The sequence below is a fragment of the Amia ocellicauda genome, chromosome 22, assembly GCF_036373705.1.
Source record: "Amia ocellicauda isolate fAmiCal2 chromosome 22, fAmiCal2.hap1, whole genome shotgun sequence".
Classification (NCBI taxonomy): domain Eukaryota; kingdom Metazoa; phylum Chordata; class Actinopteri; order Amiiformes; family Amiidae; genus Amia; species Amia ocellicauda.
Window position 1 is genome coordinate 951,595 of NC_089871.1, and position 18,780 is coordinate 970,374.

At 43.9% G+C, this 18,780-nt stretch overlaps 2 protein-coding genes across 2 annotated transcripts; both read left to right on the top strand.

Moving 5' to 3' along the window:
• Positions 1 to 2,106: 2,106 nt before the first annotated feature.
• LOC136718283 (uroplakin-3b-like protein 1) lies at positions 2,107 to 8,662 on the top strand. Its single transcript, XM_066695967.1, has 6 exons — positions 2,107 to 3,478; positions 5,248 to 5,406; positions 5,506 to 5,737; positions 5,838 to 5,920; positions 7,254 to 7,383; positions 7,697 to 8,662. The coding sequence occupies exons 1-6, from the start codon at positions 3,421 to 3,423 to the stop codon at positions 7,809 to 7,811; spliced, it is 777 nt and encodes a 258-aa protein (XP_066552064.1). The 5' UTR covers positions 2,107 to 3,420; the 3' UTR covers positions 7,812 to 8,662.
• A 723-nt stretch (positions 8,663 to 9,385) lies between these two features.
• On the top strand, positions 9,386 to 13,930 carry LOC136718247 (uroplakin-3b-like protein 1). The gene is made up of 6 exons (XM_066695916.1): positions 9,386 to 9,554; positions 11,117 to 11,284; positions 11,923 to 12,160; positions 12,561 to 12,643; positions 12,884 to 13,013; positions 13,193 to 13,930. Exons 1-6 carry the CDS (start codon positions 9,488 to 9,490, stop codon positions 13,461 to 13,463), a joined length of 957 nt encoding a protein of 318 aa, XP_066552013.1. The 5' UTR covers positions 9,386 to 9,487; the 3' UTR covers positions 13,464 to 13,930.
• The last annotated feature ends 4,850 nt before the right edge of the window (positions 13,931 to 18,780 follow it).

An 18,780-nucleotide genomic window follows, 5' to 3' on the forward strand; every position in this document is an offset into this window, starting at 1 on the left:
TTGTTCAGATTGTGACGCCTCTCTGTGTGAAGAAGTGTCTCCTGTTTTCTGTCTTGAATGCCTTGAAGCCCAATTTCCATTTGTGTCCCCGGGTGCTTGTGTCCCTGCTGATCTGGAAAAGCTCCTCTGGTTTGATGTGGTCGATGCCTTTCATGATTTTGAAGACTTGAATCAAGTCCCCACGTAGTCTCCTCTGTTCCAGGGTGAGAAGGTTCAGGTCCTCAGTCTCTCAGTAGGACATTCCCTTCAGACCTGGAATAAGTCTGGTTGCTCTCCTCTGAACTGCCTCTAGAGCAGCGATATCTTTCTTGAAGTGTGGAGCCCAGAACTGTCCACAGTATCCAGATGAGCTCTAACTAGTGCATTGTACAGTCTGAACATCACTGCCCTTGTTCTCAATTCTACACTTTTGACAATATACCCCAGCATTGTGTTTGCCTTTTTTATTGCTTCCCCACATTGTTTGGATGGAGAAAGTGAGGAGTCCACGTAGACTCCTAGGTCTTTCTCATGCGATACTTCATCTAGCGCTATTCCTCCCATAGTGTCATTATAGCACGAGGTAGAACATTTAAATCAATGTTTCCTCATGCTGTCTATCTGAGTCGATGTGGAATTTTCATTAGTATTTGATGCTCTAGTTCGGGTGTTATTAAAAGACCATTTTGTAGCCACTGACTCTATAGTAATATAGTACCTACATCCACTCTACAGTGGTTTCGAGATCATACGTGTTCTGACCTGAACACGGCAGTTTGGAATCATAGGACTTTCCATTCTAGCCCAACTTCCATTCAATGCAGAGGTTTTTTTCTCTAAGATTATCAAGATAACATTGACTAAATGACTTGAAGCTCAGACCAGATGCAGCTGCTGCAAAACTCACGAAAGGCCCGGATTATAACGGCATGTTGTGTGAAAGTCAAAGCGGATGTTGCAGGGGATGAACATTTGAGATTCCTGTGGCCATAATAGTACAGAAACACAAACCTCTCAATCTAATGTTCATCTTCCACCCCGACGTGCACACTGAAACTCACCCGACGATCGGGAAGCGATGGGCTCCTTCCCCAGGATGCGATAAGCAGAGTGTCCAAATGGTATTAGTGGGAAGGAGAGTGTAATGTATTTGTTTTTACAGTTATACAGATATAATAATTTGGATTCTCTGCAATTTAAAATGATTACCATCGAGTTATTACAGAAGGCCCTCGGTAGCTCCAGGATTGAGAGCCGCTGCTGGGGGCAGATACCGGGCCGTTGCAGAGGACGGGCGAGTCCTGGGCGCCCCGCGGGCCGAGCAGGGCTGGACGACTGGACTGTTGTGTGAAGTGAACGCACCTGAAGCAGCGTGTGCTGGGCCACTGGGTCAGGACACCACTAAAGTAAGACCGTTCCCACGTTTTCATCATTGTCATATCTTCCTATCACTGAAAACATACGTTTGTTGTATTTAATATGTATGATAAATGGTTTTAACCAAAGTCCTAGAATGACTAGATAAGCACTGAACTCCAGATCAAGTCCATCCTCCTCAGATCGGAGCTCCTGTTGTAACCGATGATGTTGGCTGTTCATCTCTTGGGGATGTCGTGGACACACAATTGCAATTATATATTTAATATTAATGTTAAATGATATCACTGTCTTTACTAATAAAACACTATCCTGCAGTAAGGTTATCTTGGACAGCTGTGGGAGGATCAGGGAGTTGTAGAGGCTTAGATTACATTTTTCAATCCTACTTTTTGGTTTATCTTGTATATTTATTGAATATACAAAGGTTTTATGTCTACTGTATACAAATGTGTCACAAATCATGCTTTGTCACACGTACAGCTTATGCAGAATACAGTCGTGAGCTGTTTTTAGTGTGAATAGCTTTATTATTGAAAACAGTGATGGCAGGGAGGGTGAGTGTTTTAACAATGCGAAGATTTAATGAAACTGCTGTTTGGCAAATATCAATCAATGTTTATTTATTATAGCGCCCTGCACAAGTTAGATACACAAATAAACCAAAACCTACAACTAGTTCACACATAAGATAATAAGAGTTTTTGTTATTACATTTTAGATTCCATTCCCAAGACTGCCTGGATTGGACTGATGTTTCTCAACCCAGGTTCTGTCAAGTGGGTCTAAAGGGCAAGACCCCATCCGCAGCGCTGGTCCCTCAGGTGAACCTCCAGCCGACACTGGAAATTGTCTGCCTTCGGTAACGGAAATCGTGACTCTTCCTGCACTGTTGTTAGCTATTACGCAGTATAGATCTGGGGTAATTAATGGGATTCTATTAATACTCAATATATTTGTGGTATTTGGTTGGATGGTGACAGATAACTTGAGATCACATGTAACCGTATAAGTGCTCAAGCCACAGATCTATTAATTACAATCTGTACATATGTAACTGTTTAATATCAGATTAACATGTCATGCTCCGTACATACAGCTGCAGCTCATTTTGTCATTTGTGCTGAAACGCCAGCAGAGGGAGCTCTCGACACCACGGAGCCCTGCACGGTCCCCTGCCTGTTCCCCGCAGGCCATCATTGCCACGATAGTGAGGGTCCCACAAATACACGAGAGCACAGCAGGCGGCAGAGCACTTAGTTATAGGGCCCCGACACAACGTAACAATCCTCCTGCCAATGTAACAAGATTCCCCCTCTGTCTCAGCCTTCAAATCACGGCTGCAGACTCATCTTTTTGGTGTGTTCTAGTCTCCGTCTGCCATAGTGCCGCCGGTGTGCCGGGGACGCGCTCGGCACAGTGTCTAAAACTTTTCCCACAAATAAAGAGCGGTCCAACATATTTCTTCAGTTCATTACTCTTTCACCTTCTAAGGGTAATTGAGGGGAAACTTTGACTGAAAGGTTTATTTGCAATGTGGAAATAACGTTTGCCACTGAATGTGCATCCATTTTTGTGTGGGTCCTACCAGACAGGTGTGCCTCCACCCAACTGTTTTCTCATGTGTTTAATGCGAGTAAGCAAGTGTAACTGGTTAAGAAATCACTGCAGATGCTTTAACTGTGAATAAACGCCACACGGGCCGTCTACCCTCTGTGTGAGACGTCTGAAAAGGGGCGTTTAGTCCAACGTGTTATTACTCGACAGCAGGCGAAGGCTCCATCTGCGTAAGCGCTGTCTCCTTTGTGTCGGGTCCTGACACACACCTGTCGCAGTCTGCGGGCTGGGGAGGACGCGCTCCCCGCAGTCCCATTGTCTGCCCCAGATCCAGCTCGGCCAGTTGGGCGAGTCCTGGGGCAGATGGGCAGGGCGGGCTGCAGCCTGATGGAGCAGGGAGACTCTTGGGCAACAAGCATTCCTCCTGCCATCATTAGAGCCGGATTCCAGACCTCGTTGTTCAGGGGAAAACGAACTGTTATTCCAGCTAATTAGCCCTCAGGAGCCATGTGGTGTGTGGCAGTGACGTGGCTGCTGTGTGTCAGACTGTGTGGCAGCGCTGTGGGTAAGCAGGTTTACATCAGTACTGTCTCCTATAGAGCCGGGTTATTATTCAGGCTCTATATTTATGTTTTCTTGATTTAGAAAGACTTTTTACTCACCTGTGCTCTGCCTTGTTTGAAACCACAGATGCACACTTACTGCAGATTTAATTTTAGTTTTTATTTGGAAATCTATTCATCTTTTTCCAGTGTATTTAACAAAGTCAAGTCAAGAGAATTAATCAAATATACATACATTTTATTTTTGTACTAAATTTGGTTAGGAATATATGTATTAATTCAAAATAGTTATGTCAGAAAATGCTAAAGTCTATTCTCTGGTCATTAATCTTTAATTATTATAATTGCTAATGATCTTACTAGTTCTTGTTGCTGCTGTTGTTGGGTTATTTAATGATTAGTAATAATAATAATAATAATATAATACAGGGAGGCCGAGCGTAACATGGTTTTATTTACCATGGGTTCAGAACATCCCTTAATAATTACAAGGAACACATTCACTGGGCACGGCCGTGGTTTCAGCCCGGTGTGGGAGTCGGTGGGATTGAATCTGTTTCTTACATGTTTTGACCATCATTGATCTCTCGCTGGCTTCCATTGGGAGGCTTCCTCTTTTAGAACATAAGAACACAGGACAGTGTCCAATCGAGAGGAGCCCATTCGCCCCATCGTGCTCGTTTGGTGTCCATTAATAACTAAGTGATCAAGGATCCTATCCAGTCTGTTTTTGAATGTTCCCAAATTGTCTCTTCAGCCACATCGCTGGGGAGTTTGTTCAGATTGTGACGCCTCTCTGTGTGAGAGTATAACGTATTCCTGTGGAGACATGGGATTCATTTTCATTTCAGCACAGTCTCACAGAAAACCCAGCGGAGACGGCCTGTATATTGATATGAAGCTGCTGTGCGATCCAGCTGTGCGAAGTCAGCCGGCCGATGCGCTGGGAGGCCGCTGAGCCCAGGTTGCCTTGTGGATGAGAACAATACAGAAGGCCCCTATTGTTGAATAATGAGTTGTGTCCTGAGCACAAGGTGTGCTGGTGACGTTTACAGTCTTTACAAGAATCATTTTCATGGGTGGATCACAATTCCATCCTGCATCAGCACAGTAAAATGCTTTTAAGTACGCACATTAAAATGAATTTGAATTTGGTCGACTTGTTCTTTGTTAAGGGTTTCCACACCCACGCCGTGACTGAATGAACAGTTAGGGATATAAACGGGCGGTGTAGCTCAGCCAAGCTGCCTTTCTGATGAACACCAGTTGCATTTTGTCATCTAAAGTATTTCAATCTGTATTCATCGACCTGCTTCTTCATGAATTCAATGTGGTCCTCTGTTCTAACAGCCACTGCCAGCTGAGTTCACCTGTTTGTGCTTCAGGACTTGAAAGACTCTCCACTCTTTTCTGATGTGAATGACGCACAAACCAACATTCGTTTCTCTGTATCCGTAACTGTTTTTGAGCCGCGCCCATTTACACCAGTCCATCAGTGCTGTGTTCGGTTTGGTCTTTGTTGAATGAACAAAAGGGAATGTCTTCCGACACATTTTTGGTGTGTGAAGCATCCAAATCTGCGTAGTCTAAGTAATGCCACTAGCAAAATATTTTCAAAAAATACTTATTCTGAGCCTTAATTTATAATGAAATCAAGTTCAATCATATTTGTTTCTGACTGTAGTGACTGATATGAACAGACACAGTGTTCGATTGTAAAAGGCGTTGCTCTCACGGGTTTCGTCCTGGCGTGTGGTCTGTCTGCCTGCAGTGCCCTACTCTCCCGAAGTCTCTCCTCTCAACATCGCCGGCCGCATCACCAGCACCACCATGGTTCTCCGGCAGCCGCTGTGCTACTTCGAAAACCTCGCAAGCCTCCCCTGCAGCGTGGATCAGTGTGAGATCTGGCTGGTTGTGGCCAGAAATAATGGTGAGTTGTATCCAAAACGTTGCACTCAGTGTCGCAGTATAGGAGGGAGAGCACGACGCACAGTTCGGCAGCCAGTAACGCAGCTCTTACTGCCAACAGGTCTGCAAAACTTTGATAACATTAAAGGAAACCGCAACATAGTGTCTCAGTCTCCGTACCCCAGAGCTTTTGAGAGCGCCTCGTCTCCCAACTACTTCCTGACCAAGCTCGGTGTCCAGGCCAGCTTCCCCTGCGCCGAGCTGTTGGGCCTCCGCTACTTCCAGGTCGGAGCTGAAGGCAACTGCACTTCCTCGAACTGCAACGGGTTTCTGCCCTTTGCTTCGACTGTCAGGTAACGGCTCCATAGCACGAGCTCAGGCCTGTCTGGGTAGTGTGTCCTGCTGAGAAAAGCAAACTGTATACAATTCTGAACATTTTGTGTTTTGCTGCAGCGTGAAGTTCATCCTGGTTAGCCCTGTGTTCAGTGTGATGGTCTCTGAAACGCCGTGGTCTCAGTCCATCACTCTGATAGCACGTAAGCTCCCTCTTGCGCTTTGTATCTTCCCAGTATTGAGTTGTGGAGGTTCATGTATTAGATCCTCTACTCCATATATAGTTGTGATTGATATTCTACAAATAGTATGGGTTCCTGCCTAGCCTCTTGGTCAGTGTTTCTTAATTTCACTGCACTCTTGTGTTGTGTGTCCTGGAGCTGAAATGTCTGTCCATCTGGACTGGTAATCATTCTCCACCCTTATACCGATCAGCCATAACATTATGACCACCTGCCTAATATTGTGTAGGTCCCCATTTTGCCACCAAAACAGCCCTGACCCGTGGAGGCACGGACTCCACTAGACCTCTGAAGGTGTGCTGTGGTATCTGGCACCAAGACGTTAGCAGCAGATCCTTTAAGTCCTGTAAGAAGGGAGGTGAGGCCTCCATGGATTGGTGCCATGTGTTCTCCAGGTAAGCGACGCACACGAACCCAGCCATCCACGTGATGTAAAAGAAAACGTGATTCATCAGGCAGGCCACCTTCTTCCATTGCTCCGTGGTCCAGTTCTGATGCTCACGTGCCCATTGTAGGCGCTTTCGGCAGTGGACAGGGGTCAGCATGGGCACCCTGACTGGTCTGCGGCTACGCAGCCCCATACGCAACAAACTGCGATGCACTGTGTGTTCTGACGCCTTTCTATCAGAACCAGCATTCACTTTTTCAGCAATTTGAGCTACAGTAGCTCGTCTGTTGGATCGGACCACACGGGCCAGCCTTCGCTCCCCACGTGCATCAGTGAGCTTTGGCCGCCCATGACCCTGTCGCCGCTTCACCGCTTTTCCTTCCTTGGACACTTTTGATAGGTACTGACCACTGCAGACCGGGAACACCCCACAAGAGCTGCAGTTTTGGAGATGCTCTGACCCAGTCATCTAGCCATCACAATTTGGCCCTTGTCAAAGTCCTTCCTGCTTCTAACACATCAACTTTGAGGACAAAATGTTCACTTGCTGCCTAATATATCCCACCCACTGACAGGTGCCATAATAACGAGATTATGTCATTCACTTCACCTGTCAGTGGTCATAATGCTATGGCTGATCGGTGTATTGTGCCATTGCTCTGTCCTCACTGCCATGACCTTACATTTCAACTTTCTACAATCGAGGTATAACTGATGGGAAAACTATCAGTGCTTTCAAATAAAATAATAACAACCATAATAAACACAAATAATAACCAATAACAGCCATATATTAATCATTATTTCTATTCATTGTGAGCTTTATGAAATGAATACAGCATTATACACTCACTGGTGGAGGTATCGTTGTGTATCTCATCTGTGCGTGTGCATGTGTCTATTCAGCAAAGCCCAGCTCCTCGCTGGATGATCGGATGGGGAGGAGGTCTGCAGGGATGATCGTCATTACAACCATCGCTTCCTGTCTGCTGGCTGTCCTGCTGCTGCTGCTGCTGTCCGTCCTGCTGCTGCGCTGGTGAGTCTCCGGACGAGGCTGCCAAGACTTGTGACCCGCTTCTTCCTGCACCTCTCTGCCTCCGCTACCTCAAAACTGCACCCCTCTGCCCCGGCTACCTCAAAACTGCACCCCTCTGCCCCCTCTACCACAAAACTGCACCCCTCTGCCCCCTCTACCTCAAAACTGCACCCCTCTGCCCCGGCTACCTCAAAACTGCACCCCTCTGCCCCACTACTGCAAAACTGCACCCCTGTGCTCTCCTGCACCCCACCACTCTGACCTGAGCTGCTGTGTAATGCAGTGATTAATTGCATCTGTTTTGCGTCTGTAGCTGTGCGTTCTCCCAGGGAAAGCACAAGATCACGTCTCCCCCCTGCCGGGGCTCCCTCAGACGGTACCGCACACACAACCTGAACAATCCCGACTACAGCAACTTACACATCTAGTCCTAGAGAACAGCCGGCGCTCCTCCGTGTCAGACGTCTGCGGGGAAGTGAAGTGATCAGCCAGCGCGCTGCACTGGTCCGCTGGGTCAAGGGTTCGATTTGGCGCAGAAAACTGGACTCTGCATTTCTACATCATTGTCTTTGGACTATATATTGAGTTGTCAAGCTCTAGTTTATCTGATCAGCACTATTTCTGATCTGCTCTTCTATCTGACTGTTGATTTTTAATTGCTTATGTTGAATTCATATATTTTGCTTGTTTGTTTATTAGTCATTGTGCATCACTTTTCTACTGTTCTTTTAAGAATTTAGAAAAATAACATTTTACTATCAAATATAACGATGTATTATATAATTATAATTGCAATGATCGAGCCGTGGCAGGAGAAGGCCGGCCCTCAGCCACAGCTCTGGCTCTGATGCAGGAACAGCAGCAACAGGCCTCTCTGGTCTCAGTGTGCCTAGGTCGTCTTTATTTGTAGTGCTACATCGATGAACACGTAACCCTACTTTGGAAAAACATTTTCCAGGAAATAATTGGTATTTTTTCTCTTAAAATTAGTTATTTCACATAATGATTGCTCGGACTCATGAATTGTAGTTGTCTCCCGAAATTGTTAAATCTCCTTGTTTGCGTGCTGTTCATTGTTTTCTCACTTCTTCAAATCCCGGGTCTCCTGTGAATGATTAGGAGACATGGAGATTCCCTCGGTGCTTCCGTTGTTCATTAACACCATCTGGTCTGTGCAACGTCATCATCCGTTCCATCGGAGAACACCGCCTCTGGCGTTTCTGGGAAAATGGTGCACTGCCTGTCTGTCATCACACCTACTTTAATTAAATGAAGGATGAACACAGTTGACTTGTTTGTATTTTTTTGTTTACACGTGTGTACAAGCCCTGCAGTGAGCACAGTCTCAGGCTATTCTCTTTCCCATAAGACCTGTCCTTTCCTTGATTCTTCAGATTATTATTCTCCTTCTTCCTCTTATCCTTATTGCTTTGTAATATCTGTGCCAGGAGACAGGTTGTCCACAAAGAAAAGTATGTATTTGTTGAGCTCTGGGGGGGATAGGAAACTGGGGTTTAATCTCATTGGCAGTCATTGTCAATTTTTTTTTATTTGTTTTTGATTGAGCACAATTCAGAAAAGTTTTTTCCACTCGTATGAACAGAAATATGATGGAAAGTGATGGAAGGGCAGGATAAATATATCAGACTTTAATACATCTGTATATATATGCAGTCTTTAGGCAGAGTGCAGACAACAACCCTGTCTTGAAGTAAAGTTTGAAATGTCATGCTGGGCTAACACGTGTGTATTCTGCCTGGCATGTTATTCTCCTGAAAGAGACGCATCGTGGACTTCACAGGATGGTTAGGTACGTGCTTAAGCTTCAGCGCGGTCTGTGTGCTGCTATGCATGACCACATGAGCTGGATTTGATCTGTTGTTAATTACCGTTGCACTGAGTATCTGTACATCTGATTGTACACATTTCAAGTTCGTTCTCTGCATGTTTTTGTCCACACCCTTTCTAATAGTTCTCCACTCCCCTGAGTTTTCTTTCCACAGAGGTGAGAAGGGAGGGGCGGCCAGACATTTCAGGAGAGAACCTCGTGGGTCCTGGCAGTCTGTGCATTCGTCCGTCAGGAGGATTATCTCGGAGGTCAGCCATGGCTCTGGCAGGTCTGGCGGTGACCCTGTTCTTCGGTGTGCCTTTCTGCACAGCAGCAGGACAGAGTAAGTCCAGACTTCTATTCAAGTTGTTTTTTAATTCTAGTTGCTGCGAGATCAGAGTTACAGAGCTGTGTGGAAGAACATTGTCCTCAAGTCCAGACAGATGACCGTATTACCTACGGAAGGAAGAAGCCACAAATGGTCCGACAAGCACAGGGATGAATTTCATCAGTAATGTTTTAATATAACTGTTTAATGTTTCACACAAAAAATGTAATATCATAGTGAGTGTTTTGATGTCAATAAGAGATGCTGAGCAACAGACCATTTTTAAAAACAATTGGTAGATTTGGGATAACATTATTGGTTCCTGTTCAGAATGTCTCGGACTCTTGTGCGACAGTGGAATAGCAGGAATTATAGCAGACGATTATGGTTAAGCTTTGGTTTCAGGGTGTTTTCTTGCCGTGAAACAGACCAAAGATCTGATCGTAACAGAGTTGGCAGGAGGAGGAAGTGTAATTGGGCCAAATTAATTTGTGCACAGACTGCTCTCCACGATCAGCTTGTATCAGCAACATTAACATGAAAGGAGTGAGTTTCTGGGGAAAGACAAGTGTGGACTAAATATTCTGAGGTACGAAACTTCTGTCTGTCTCCCAGAAATCACCTTTACAGAAATTCTCATTAGCTGATAGACTTTGGATGCAGTTTCTATAAACTCAACGTATTTCTACATGGTTATTTGACAAGCCCGATCTAACATTAGTCTCATTTCCAAATGATCTCTATCTGCGCCATCTGAGTGAGGATTTCTAATACACTTGTGCACTAATACTGCCACAGCCCTAGCGACATGTCTCTGCCTGCTCCTGATGACACCCGTTTGACTTGAAGTTCTCCCCTAGCACTCCTCTGAATTGTTATTTGTATACATTAATCATTACATATGAGCTGTTTCTGAATGTATCCTGTTCAACAGGAATTGGTACACATGTCCTCACTGACACAGACTCCCAGAAAGAGCAATTCAGATAGTCAACCTAGTCCAGTGATGTGTCGGTCCGTGAGTGTTACCCAGGGTGGGTTCCAGCCGGGACGTGCAGAGACGCACAAAACAGGCAAACCTCCCCCCATTGAGTGGTGCTACAGGAGTACACTCTCAGGCACAAGAGACGGGAGTTTGGGGATATTCGATGCTTAATAAATGTTTGGGGGTCAGCGGATCAAGGTGGTAGGGTGTACTGGTAAAGGTCAATCAAAAACAGTAGCAGAGTCTACCGGACTGTATTGATATGCGTTTCAGGCTAGAAAGGCCTCATTTCTTTTGTGTTGTCCCTTCCAAACAAGGGCATTATTTTGAAATGCACCCCTTATTTTTTATTTTTTATTTTTTATTTTTTTCAACAACTTGTCTGCTCTGTCTTTTTATATAATTTTGATAAATATGCCATTACACTGTATACTTCCTGTGTTTCACCAAATGTGTTAATTAGAAGGTGCATCTCTTCAAATAGTGAAATTACATAGTATCTATTATTGTTTATGCATATGGAACATAAATGTGATAAATTGAAACAACAAATAACTGCACATGTTATAACTGCACCCACGGCTCTTCGCAGTCACTGCAGTGAACTATGTGCCCGAGATCACGCCCTACAAAATGGCAGGACGGGTCACCAGCAGTACAGTAACTGTGAAGCAGCCGACGTGCTACTTTGAAAACCTGTCCAACATGCCCTGCACCCCGGACCAGTGTCAGGTGTGGCTGGTCGCTGCCGTGGGCTCCGGTAGGTAGACCTTCACCTCTCCTTTCAGCAACAGTGTGAGAGCGTTAGGTTTATATTGGGTTAAATTCATTTTTATCTTGAATACCATCTTCCCATAGTTGGTTTCCTCAACATCACTCTTGCTCAGGGGCGTAGGTTTTATTTCAGAATTGGGAGGGGGGTGCGGTCAACACTGAGAGGGACGCATCCCCTACGCCTGTGGAGATGGGCATACATTATTGGAGGGGGCAAGTTCTCTCAACATTGGGGAGGACGCATCCCCCTCGTCCCCTACTAAACCTGCACCTCTGCTCTTACTTATTCTAAGAGGGTCCCCAGCATTACACTGCCCTGATAGGCCCTGTGTCAGGAGACCTGTTCACCCGAGTGACCCAGCTTTGAGGAGCACTTCGTGTCTTCTGCCCATCACAAGGGAGGGATGAAGTTCTGGGGTGACTGTTGTGCTTGAGAAGTGGGGCTTCGAGCCCAGCGCTCCCCAGTGGCAGCTCAGTGAGAGGAGCCCAGCTTTGATAATACCGACAACTTTTTCTTCCTAAGTTCATCGGTGACGAGAGGATCTAGTTGGAAACTTGCAATCTCAGAAATCCGTCTCCGATAAAGACAGACCTGTCTCCCAGAAATGTCACTTCTGTTCACAGGAACCAATAACTTTGATGCAGACAAGCTGCAATCAAGTTTCAACATCCTCAGTGCATCTCCTTATCCAACTGCTTTCACTGGCAACCCTCCGAAGAACTACTTTCTCACTGAAGTGGGAGTCCAGAAGGCCTTCCCCTGCCAGCAGCCCTTCGGGATCCTGTACTTCAGGGTCGGCGACCAAGGGAACTGTAGCACCCCCAACTGCAACGGCATCCTTCCAGCCGGCTCCACAGTCAGGTAAAGCTCTCCTCTCCGGCAGTGTAACCATTACAGAACACGACCACAGCACCTTTACAGCACGTGCCTGGACACCGCTGTTGTACTGCTCACATACGAAGCAACACAATATACATTTCTAGACAACTTCAGCGCTCCGATCAAACACAACAGTGGGAGTCTGCATGCTGTGTGAAGTCATTTCCCTCATGACTGAGGCCTTCTTCAAAGCCACCTGCTTTCTTCGGCTGCACCTCGTTCCTCTCGGCTCAAGGTGGTCATGCACTCTGCTTATTGAAACCACTTAACAAACTCAGAATACAATGAGGATTCAGGATTTACATTTTTAGCTTTTGTTTGCATGGGGTTTTACTGTAACCTTGATAACTGCAATGCATTGATTGTATACATCCTTTCACAGTGTGAAATATGTTCTTGTTGACCCAAGAAGAAACAATGTCTCCAGTGAAACTCCATGGTCCAAAAGTATCACTCTGTATACTTGTAAGTACCGTCTACCTGCTGTTATTTCTATGCATCTGTAGACAGCTGTAGTCAGAAGTCCTGACACCCTTCCTTTAAATATGTGTTTGCTGAAATAATGATTTTATATGTTCTGACATGGCTAATTACAATAGATGATTTAACGGTAATTGGGTAAACTGTATCACATTCACTATATTCCTCACCCCCCATCAGCATTAGCCATGGTCTGCCCATCCTCTCGTGTCTTTGTGTCCACAGTGAAGGACCCGGCCTCTCTCGATGACGGGATCGGGGAGCGCTCTGCAGGAATGATAGTCATCACCTCCATTCTGAGTGTTTTACTCGCCCTGCTGCTTCTGATGCTCTGCACTGGCCTAATCTATGCCAAGTGAGTTTCCATAACATTGAGTTCTCCAAACCCAAGCACTCTGTATTCTGTAAGGCAAACTCAAGTGAAATGTGTTCTTGGTTTGAAATGCCTATGAAGGATCAGCTGTTAACCGTAATTTGTGTGAAAGGTTTTACGTGTGAACTGAATTGTCGAGTTTTGTCGGTCTGTCTTTGCAGCAGGGGCAAGTTGTGCCAGCAGTACAAGAGCACCCCCTACCCCACTCTGGGCTCCTTACGGCTGAAGAAGTACGACACTCACCAGCTGAAGAACCCTGTTGCCTACAATCAACAGACTTTCCAAAATGAGGTCAAGAAGTACAGTGATCCCGAGGTGCCAACCAAGTACTCGTATTCCAACGTCTCTCCACAGTCTCTGGGCTCCCTTAATGCCCAGAGATATGAACACAACAATCTGAAAGATGACGGCCGCTACGCAAACCCCCTGTGACCACAACAGGCATGTCTGTAAGAACGGGGCCTTTGATTTAACAATCATTTATAGGATGATTGGGATTAATGTCCAGCGTTCTGATGAATCGGGAGATTATCTGAGCTGTAGTGTTTCCTTAAACTGCACATTAAACCTCAGACACGTTCAGTTGTTATTCTTCCTTGACATGTTTTAATTCCAATCATGTGAATATATATACATTTGTGTAAAATATGCAATGCATTATATAAGAGACAAACTGAAAAGGAACCTAAGAAAGTTACAATAAATGTTTAAATGAAGGCGAAATGTAATGACAAACAAGTGAGAGTGAAAAACTATAAAAGTAAAATCAAGTATAAATTCAAAATTGAAAAAATGAAATGTCTTCATCTTAAGAGTGGAGTGAAAAATGTCTGCAAATCAGAAATGGACAAATACTGACCATATGCAAATAAAACTGTAATAGAATGACTTTGAATTAATTTTGGCTTAAAGCAATGTTATTTTCCAATGTAACACAAAAGGCTTGAATATATTTGTCTATTGTTACCAGTTTTCTAGCTGCTGAAAGAAGTGCTGCTTCTTATGGTCAAGTTTTTAAAGGACACCGATCTATGACAGAACGTAGGGTTAACCAACTGACGCTGCTTAAATTGAACAATGTACTGCACTGACAATTACCTTCACCAAATGGCTCTTAATGTGCTAATTGTGAACAACCTTACATTATCATTATCATTTTTGTAATATACACTCACCTAAAGGATTATTAGGAACACCATACTAATACTAATACCCCTAAGGGGCCTAAAGTGTGCCAAGAAAACATCCCCCACACCATTACACCACCACCACCAGCCTGCACAGTGGTAACAAGGCATGATGGATCCATGTTCTCATTCTGTTTACGCCAAATTCTGACTCTACCATCTGAATGTCTCAACAGAAATCGAGACTCATCAGACCAGGCAACATTTTTCCAGTCTTCAACTGTCCAATTTTGGTGAGCTTGTGCAAATTGTAGCCTCTTTTTCCTATTTGTAGTGGAGATGAGTGGTACCCGGTGGGGTCTTCTGCTGTTGTAGCCCATCCGCCTCAAGGTTGTACGTGTTGTGGCTTCACAAATGCTTTGCTGCATACCTCGGTTGTAACGAGTGGTTATTTCAGTCATAGTTGCTCTTCTATCAGCTTGAATCAGTCGGCCCATTCTCCTCTGACCTCTAGCATCAACAAGGCATTTTCGCCCACAGGACTGCCGCATACTGGGTGTTTTTCCCTTTTCACACCATTCTTTGTAAACCCTAGAAATGGTTGTGAGTGAAAATCCCAGTAACTGAGCAGATTGTGAAATACTCAGACCGGCCCGTCTGGCACCAACAACCATGCCACGCTCAAAATTGCTTAAATCACCTTTCTTTCCCATTCAGACATTCAGTTTGGAGTTCAGGAGATTGTCTTGACCAGGACCACACCCCTAAATGCATTGAAGCAACTGCCATGTGATTGGTTGGTTAGATAATTGCATTAATGAGAAATTGAACAGGTGTTCCTAATAATCCTTTAGGTGAGTGTATATGTTACAGCATCGTTATGATGTCAGTGTGTTCTGGGAATGGAACCTTTTTCTGTCCTCGACAGATGTGTTCCTACTACAGTTTCTCAATCTTACACACGTATTGAAACAGTCGTGAGTTGTATAGTATTGTTATGCGCACTGCAGTGGTCCCGGCGTCGGACAAAACATAAACCTACAGGAACAAAACAAGTGTAGTAACTGCAAACACACAGGATACAGAATTGCAGACATGACCAAAAGAAAATGGCAGGTATTAGCCTCCGCCCAGGTCTCCCGTACTAAAGCCCTTGATCCAGCTTTTGTACTTCGGGCATCTTAGCCCTGCCCCCTCGATCCAACCATTCGAAAACATCATATAACCCCCAACATACGTTACAAAAATAGGTTTCAAATGAAAATAACAAACTTTTAATAAAAGGTGATATTAAATTGTAACCTAAATCTAAACTGTAAACAAAGGAAATTGTATTAACCCCCTCCCCATGTCAAGAATAAGGTTACCCAGGTTAAAATCCCCTGTCAAGATGGCCTCTAACCTTCCCCCAACTTCCCCAAGATGGCTGCTCCACAACCCCACCCCAGGTAAGACTTTGTAGAAAAAGGGTTTTCAGCCATCTTGGCAAAGGGATGGGCCTTGCTCCATCACAGAGAGGAAACTGCTAGTACTTCTGCCTGGAGCCTCTATATGGTACTTTATATTATATGTGGTATGGTCATTTATACTGTTCGAATTCGAACAATATGAGAAGAGTCCATCTGGAAAGGGCTGGCAGGTGGGGCACTTTTTACAATGTCTACTCAAGGGTTAAACTACCAATTTGCCTTGCTATCCATCACTCGTTTGTGACTGTTATCATTTTATTGTCAGGGGATAGTAAATTATTTGGCCAATATTTTATTAACTGTAGTGGGAAAATGTACTCATTATTTTTTTGTATATTATTTCTATATTATAATTGTTTCAGTTTCATCCATGAAACAATCATTTGTTTGTATTAAACCCTTTGTGAGGAACTACTTTAATTAGTATTTACGCTATATTTTTATCTTATTAATTGTTCCAGTTTTATCTATGCACCAATCATTTGTTTGTATTAAGCCCTTCGTGGGAACCACTTTAATTATTAGTTTACATGCAAGAATACTACAGAAATCTACCAAAGTCACGTCACCCTGCCTCAGGCTCACTGTTTCTTGAATATACAAGAAACACAGCTATTGTCTTTGAATACCTGATCAACCTCTGTATTAGTATGCACAGAGTAAATTGGACTCACAGCTGGATGTAACTGGATTTGCTGTAACCTGTTGTCTGTCAAAGATACAAAGGGGCTTCTTCCATCTCTCATCTTTAGTTCTTTTCTTCACTTCATGTGAGAGGAGCTCCAGGTTAACCTGTATTTCTTATTTTGTATAATAAACTTGTTATTACTTAATCGGTGTATCCTGAGATTTACTGAAACCACTACAAACCTTTCAACATTGCAGTTCACAAACTGGTAAGCAACTTACCGTAAAGTCAGCAGTCTCTTCAGCAGCCGGGATCCTCTGCTCTTCCGTTCTGCTTAAATCTACATGCTGCATAAGAACATAAGACAGTGTCCAGTCGAGAGGAGCTCATTCGCCCCGTCGTGCTCGTTTGGTGTCCATTAATAACTAAGTGATCAAGGATCCTATCCAGTCTGTTTTTGAATGTTCCCACATTGTCTCTTCAGCCACATCGCTGGGGAGTTTGTTCAGATTGTGACGCCTCTCTGTGTGAAGAAGTGTCTCCTGTTTTCTGTCTTGAATGCCTTGAAGCCCAATTTCCATTTGTGTAAATTCTACACTTTTGACAATATACCCTAGCATCCTGTTTGCCTTTTTTTATTGCTTCCCCACATTCTCAGGATGGAGAAAGTGAGGAGTCCACGTAGACTCCTAGGTCTTTCTCATGCGTTACTTCATCTAGTTCTATTCCTCCCATAGTGTCATTATAGTGGACATTTTTGTTACCTGCATGTATTACCTTGCACTTGTCCACATTGAATTTCATCTGCCAGGTGTCGACCCTGAATATTATCTAAGTCCCTCTGAATAGCCTGTGCTGCCGAGATTGTATCTGCTGAGCCACCTATTTTAGTACCATCTGCAAATTTGACAAGTTTGCTAACTATCCCAGAGTCCAGATCATTAATATAGATTAGAAAAAGCACAGGCCCTAGTACTGATCCCTGTGGAACTCCACTAACAACCTCACTCCAGTTAGAAGTGACTCCTCTAATCGACACCCTCTGTTTCCTAGACATCAACCAGTTCATAATCCATCTACTTACATTACCCTGAATGCCTACAGCTTCCAATTTGAGGATCAGTCTTTGGTGTGGAACCTTATCAAAAGCTTTTTGGAAATCTAAGTATATCATATCATATGCTTTCACGTGATCTACAGCTGCAGTTGCATGTTCAAAAAATTTGAATAAATTAGTAAGACATGATCTGCCTCGTCTAAACCCATGTTGACTATCTCCAAGAATATGGTTTTCATTGAGATGCTCCTCTATTTTCTGTCTAATCATTTTTTCCAACATTTTACAGGTGATGCAGGTGAGACTGACTGGTCTGTAATTTCCTGGCTCAGTTTTGTCCCCTTTCTTGTGGATTGGTTTGACATTTGCTGTCTTCCAGTCAGTTGGCACATCCCCTGTTCTAAGTGTCATTTGGAATATTTGAGTTAGCGGCCTATAAATAATTTCCCTCATTTCTTTAAGTACTGTTGGAAATATCCCATCTGGCCCAGGTGATTTGTTGGTTTTTAATTCTGCTAGTCCCTTTAGTACCTCCTCCTCATTTATCCTGATCTCTCTTAGGGTTTGACTGGACTGATTGTTAACCTGTGGCATGTCATCTGTCTTTTCTTCTGTAAAAACCTCTGTGAAATACTCATTTAGAACATTTGCCACATCTTGTTCGTTTTTCAAGATACTTCAATTTTTGCCCTTTATCTGTTTCACTTCCTCCTTTATGACCGCTTGCTGTTGTAATATTGAAAAAAACTCTTTGCATTAGTTTTAGCTCCAAGAGCTATGTTTCTTTCTATTTCCCCTTTTGCTTTCCTGGTCTCTTTCTTAAGGTCTTCTTGCAGTTCAACATATTCTTTGTATTTTGTTTCGTCACCATCCCTTTTGTATGCGCTATACAACATTTTCTTTCTCTTGATATTTTTTTGCATACCTCTATTAAACCATTTTGGCCAATGTTTTTTGGTCCTCAATTTGATAAGTTTTGGTTCAAATCAGATCAACAAGCTGAGCCCCAAGATCACTTGAGCTCTAAAACTTCAACATGCTGACAACGTTCACAGATTTAATCTTCCTGGATAAGTTCATCCAGGAAAGCAATCATTCTGCAAACCTGACACTGTAGTGGCCACATGCTTCTCAATGTTACAGGTTTTTAGTCCGCTCCTTGGCTTTTTGTTACTGAGAAACAGCGCAGCTTTAAGTACCTTTCACCTGTTCTATGTCTGTCTTTGGCAACTTGTAAATACTTCTGTAATATTTAAATACTTATTGTAAATACTTCTGTAGCTTGATAATAGTCACAGGCGCAGGGACCCTCCTGATGGCTTCAGGACAGTGTGTCTGCATTTGAATGGCTTAAGTCCTCAAGCCAGTGAGAAAGTTGGTCCTGCGGGTTATTGAATCTGAACAGCCATGTCAGACTGTTGTGATCTGTGCAGAGTAGAAGCTTTCACCAAGGGCGTAGTGGCAGAAT

Bases quoted from the DNA above. Each gene is read 5' to 3' on its own strand.
- LOC136718283 (XM_066695967.1), top strand. From the start codon at position 3,421: ATGTGGTGTGTGGCAGTGACGTGGCTGCTGTGTGTCAGACTGTGTGGC. The intron at 5,407-5,505 runs GTGAGTTGTATC...TACTGCCAACAG, and splicing joins GGTTGTGGCCAGAAATAATG to GTCTGCAAAACTTTGATAAC. The intron at 5,921-7,253 runs GTAAGCTCCCTC...GTGTCTATTCAG, and splicing joins GTCCATCACTCTGATAGCAC to CAAAGCCCAGCTCCTCGCTG.
- LOC136718247 (XM_066695916.1), top strand. From the start codon at position 9,488: ATGGCTCTGGCAGGTCTGGCGGTGACCCTGTTCTTCGGTGTGCCTTTC. The intron at 9,555-11,116 runs GTAAGTCCAGAC...GGCTCTTCGCAG, and splicing joins CTGCACAGCAGCAGGACAGA to TCACTGCAGTGAACTATGTG. The intron at 12,161-12,560 runs GTAAAGCTCTCC...ATCCTTTCACAG, and splicing joins CCAGCCGGCTCCACAGTCAG to TGTGAAATATGTTCTTGTTG.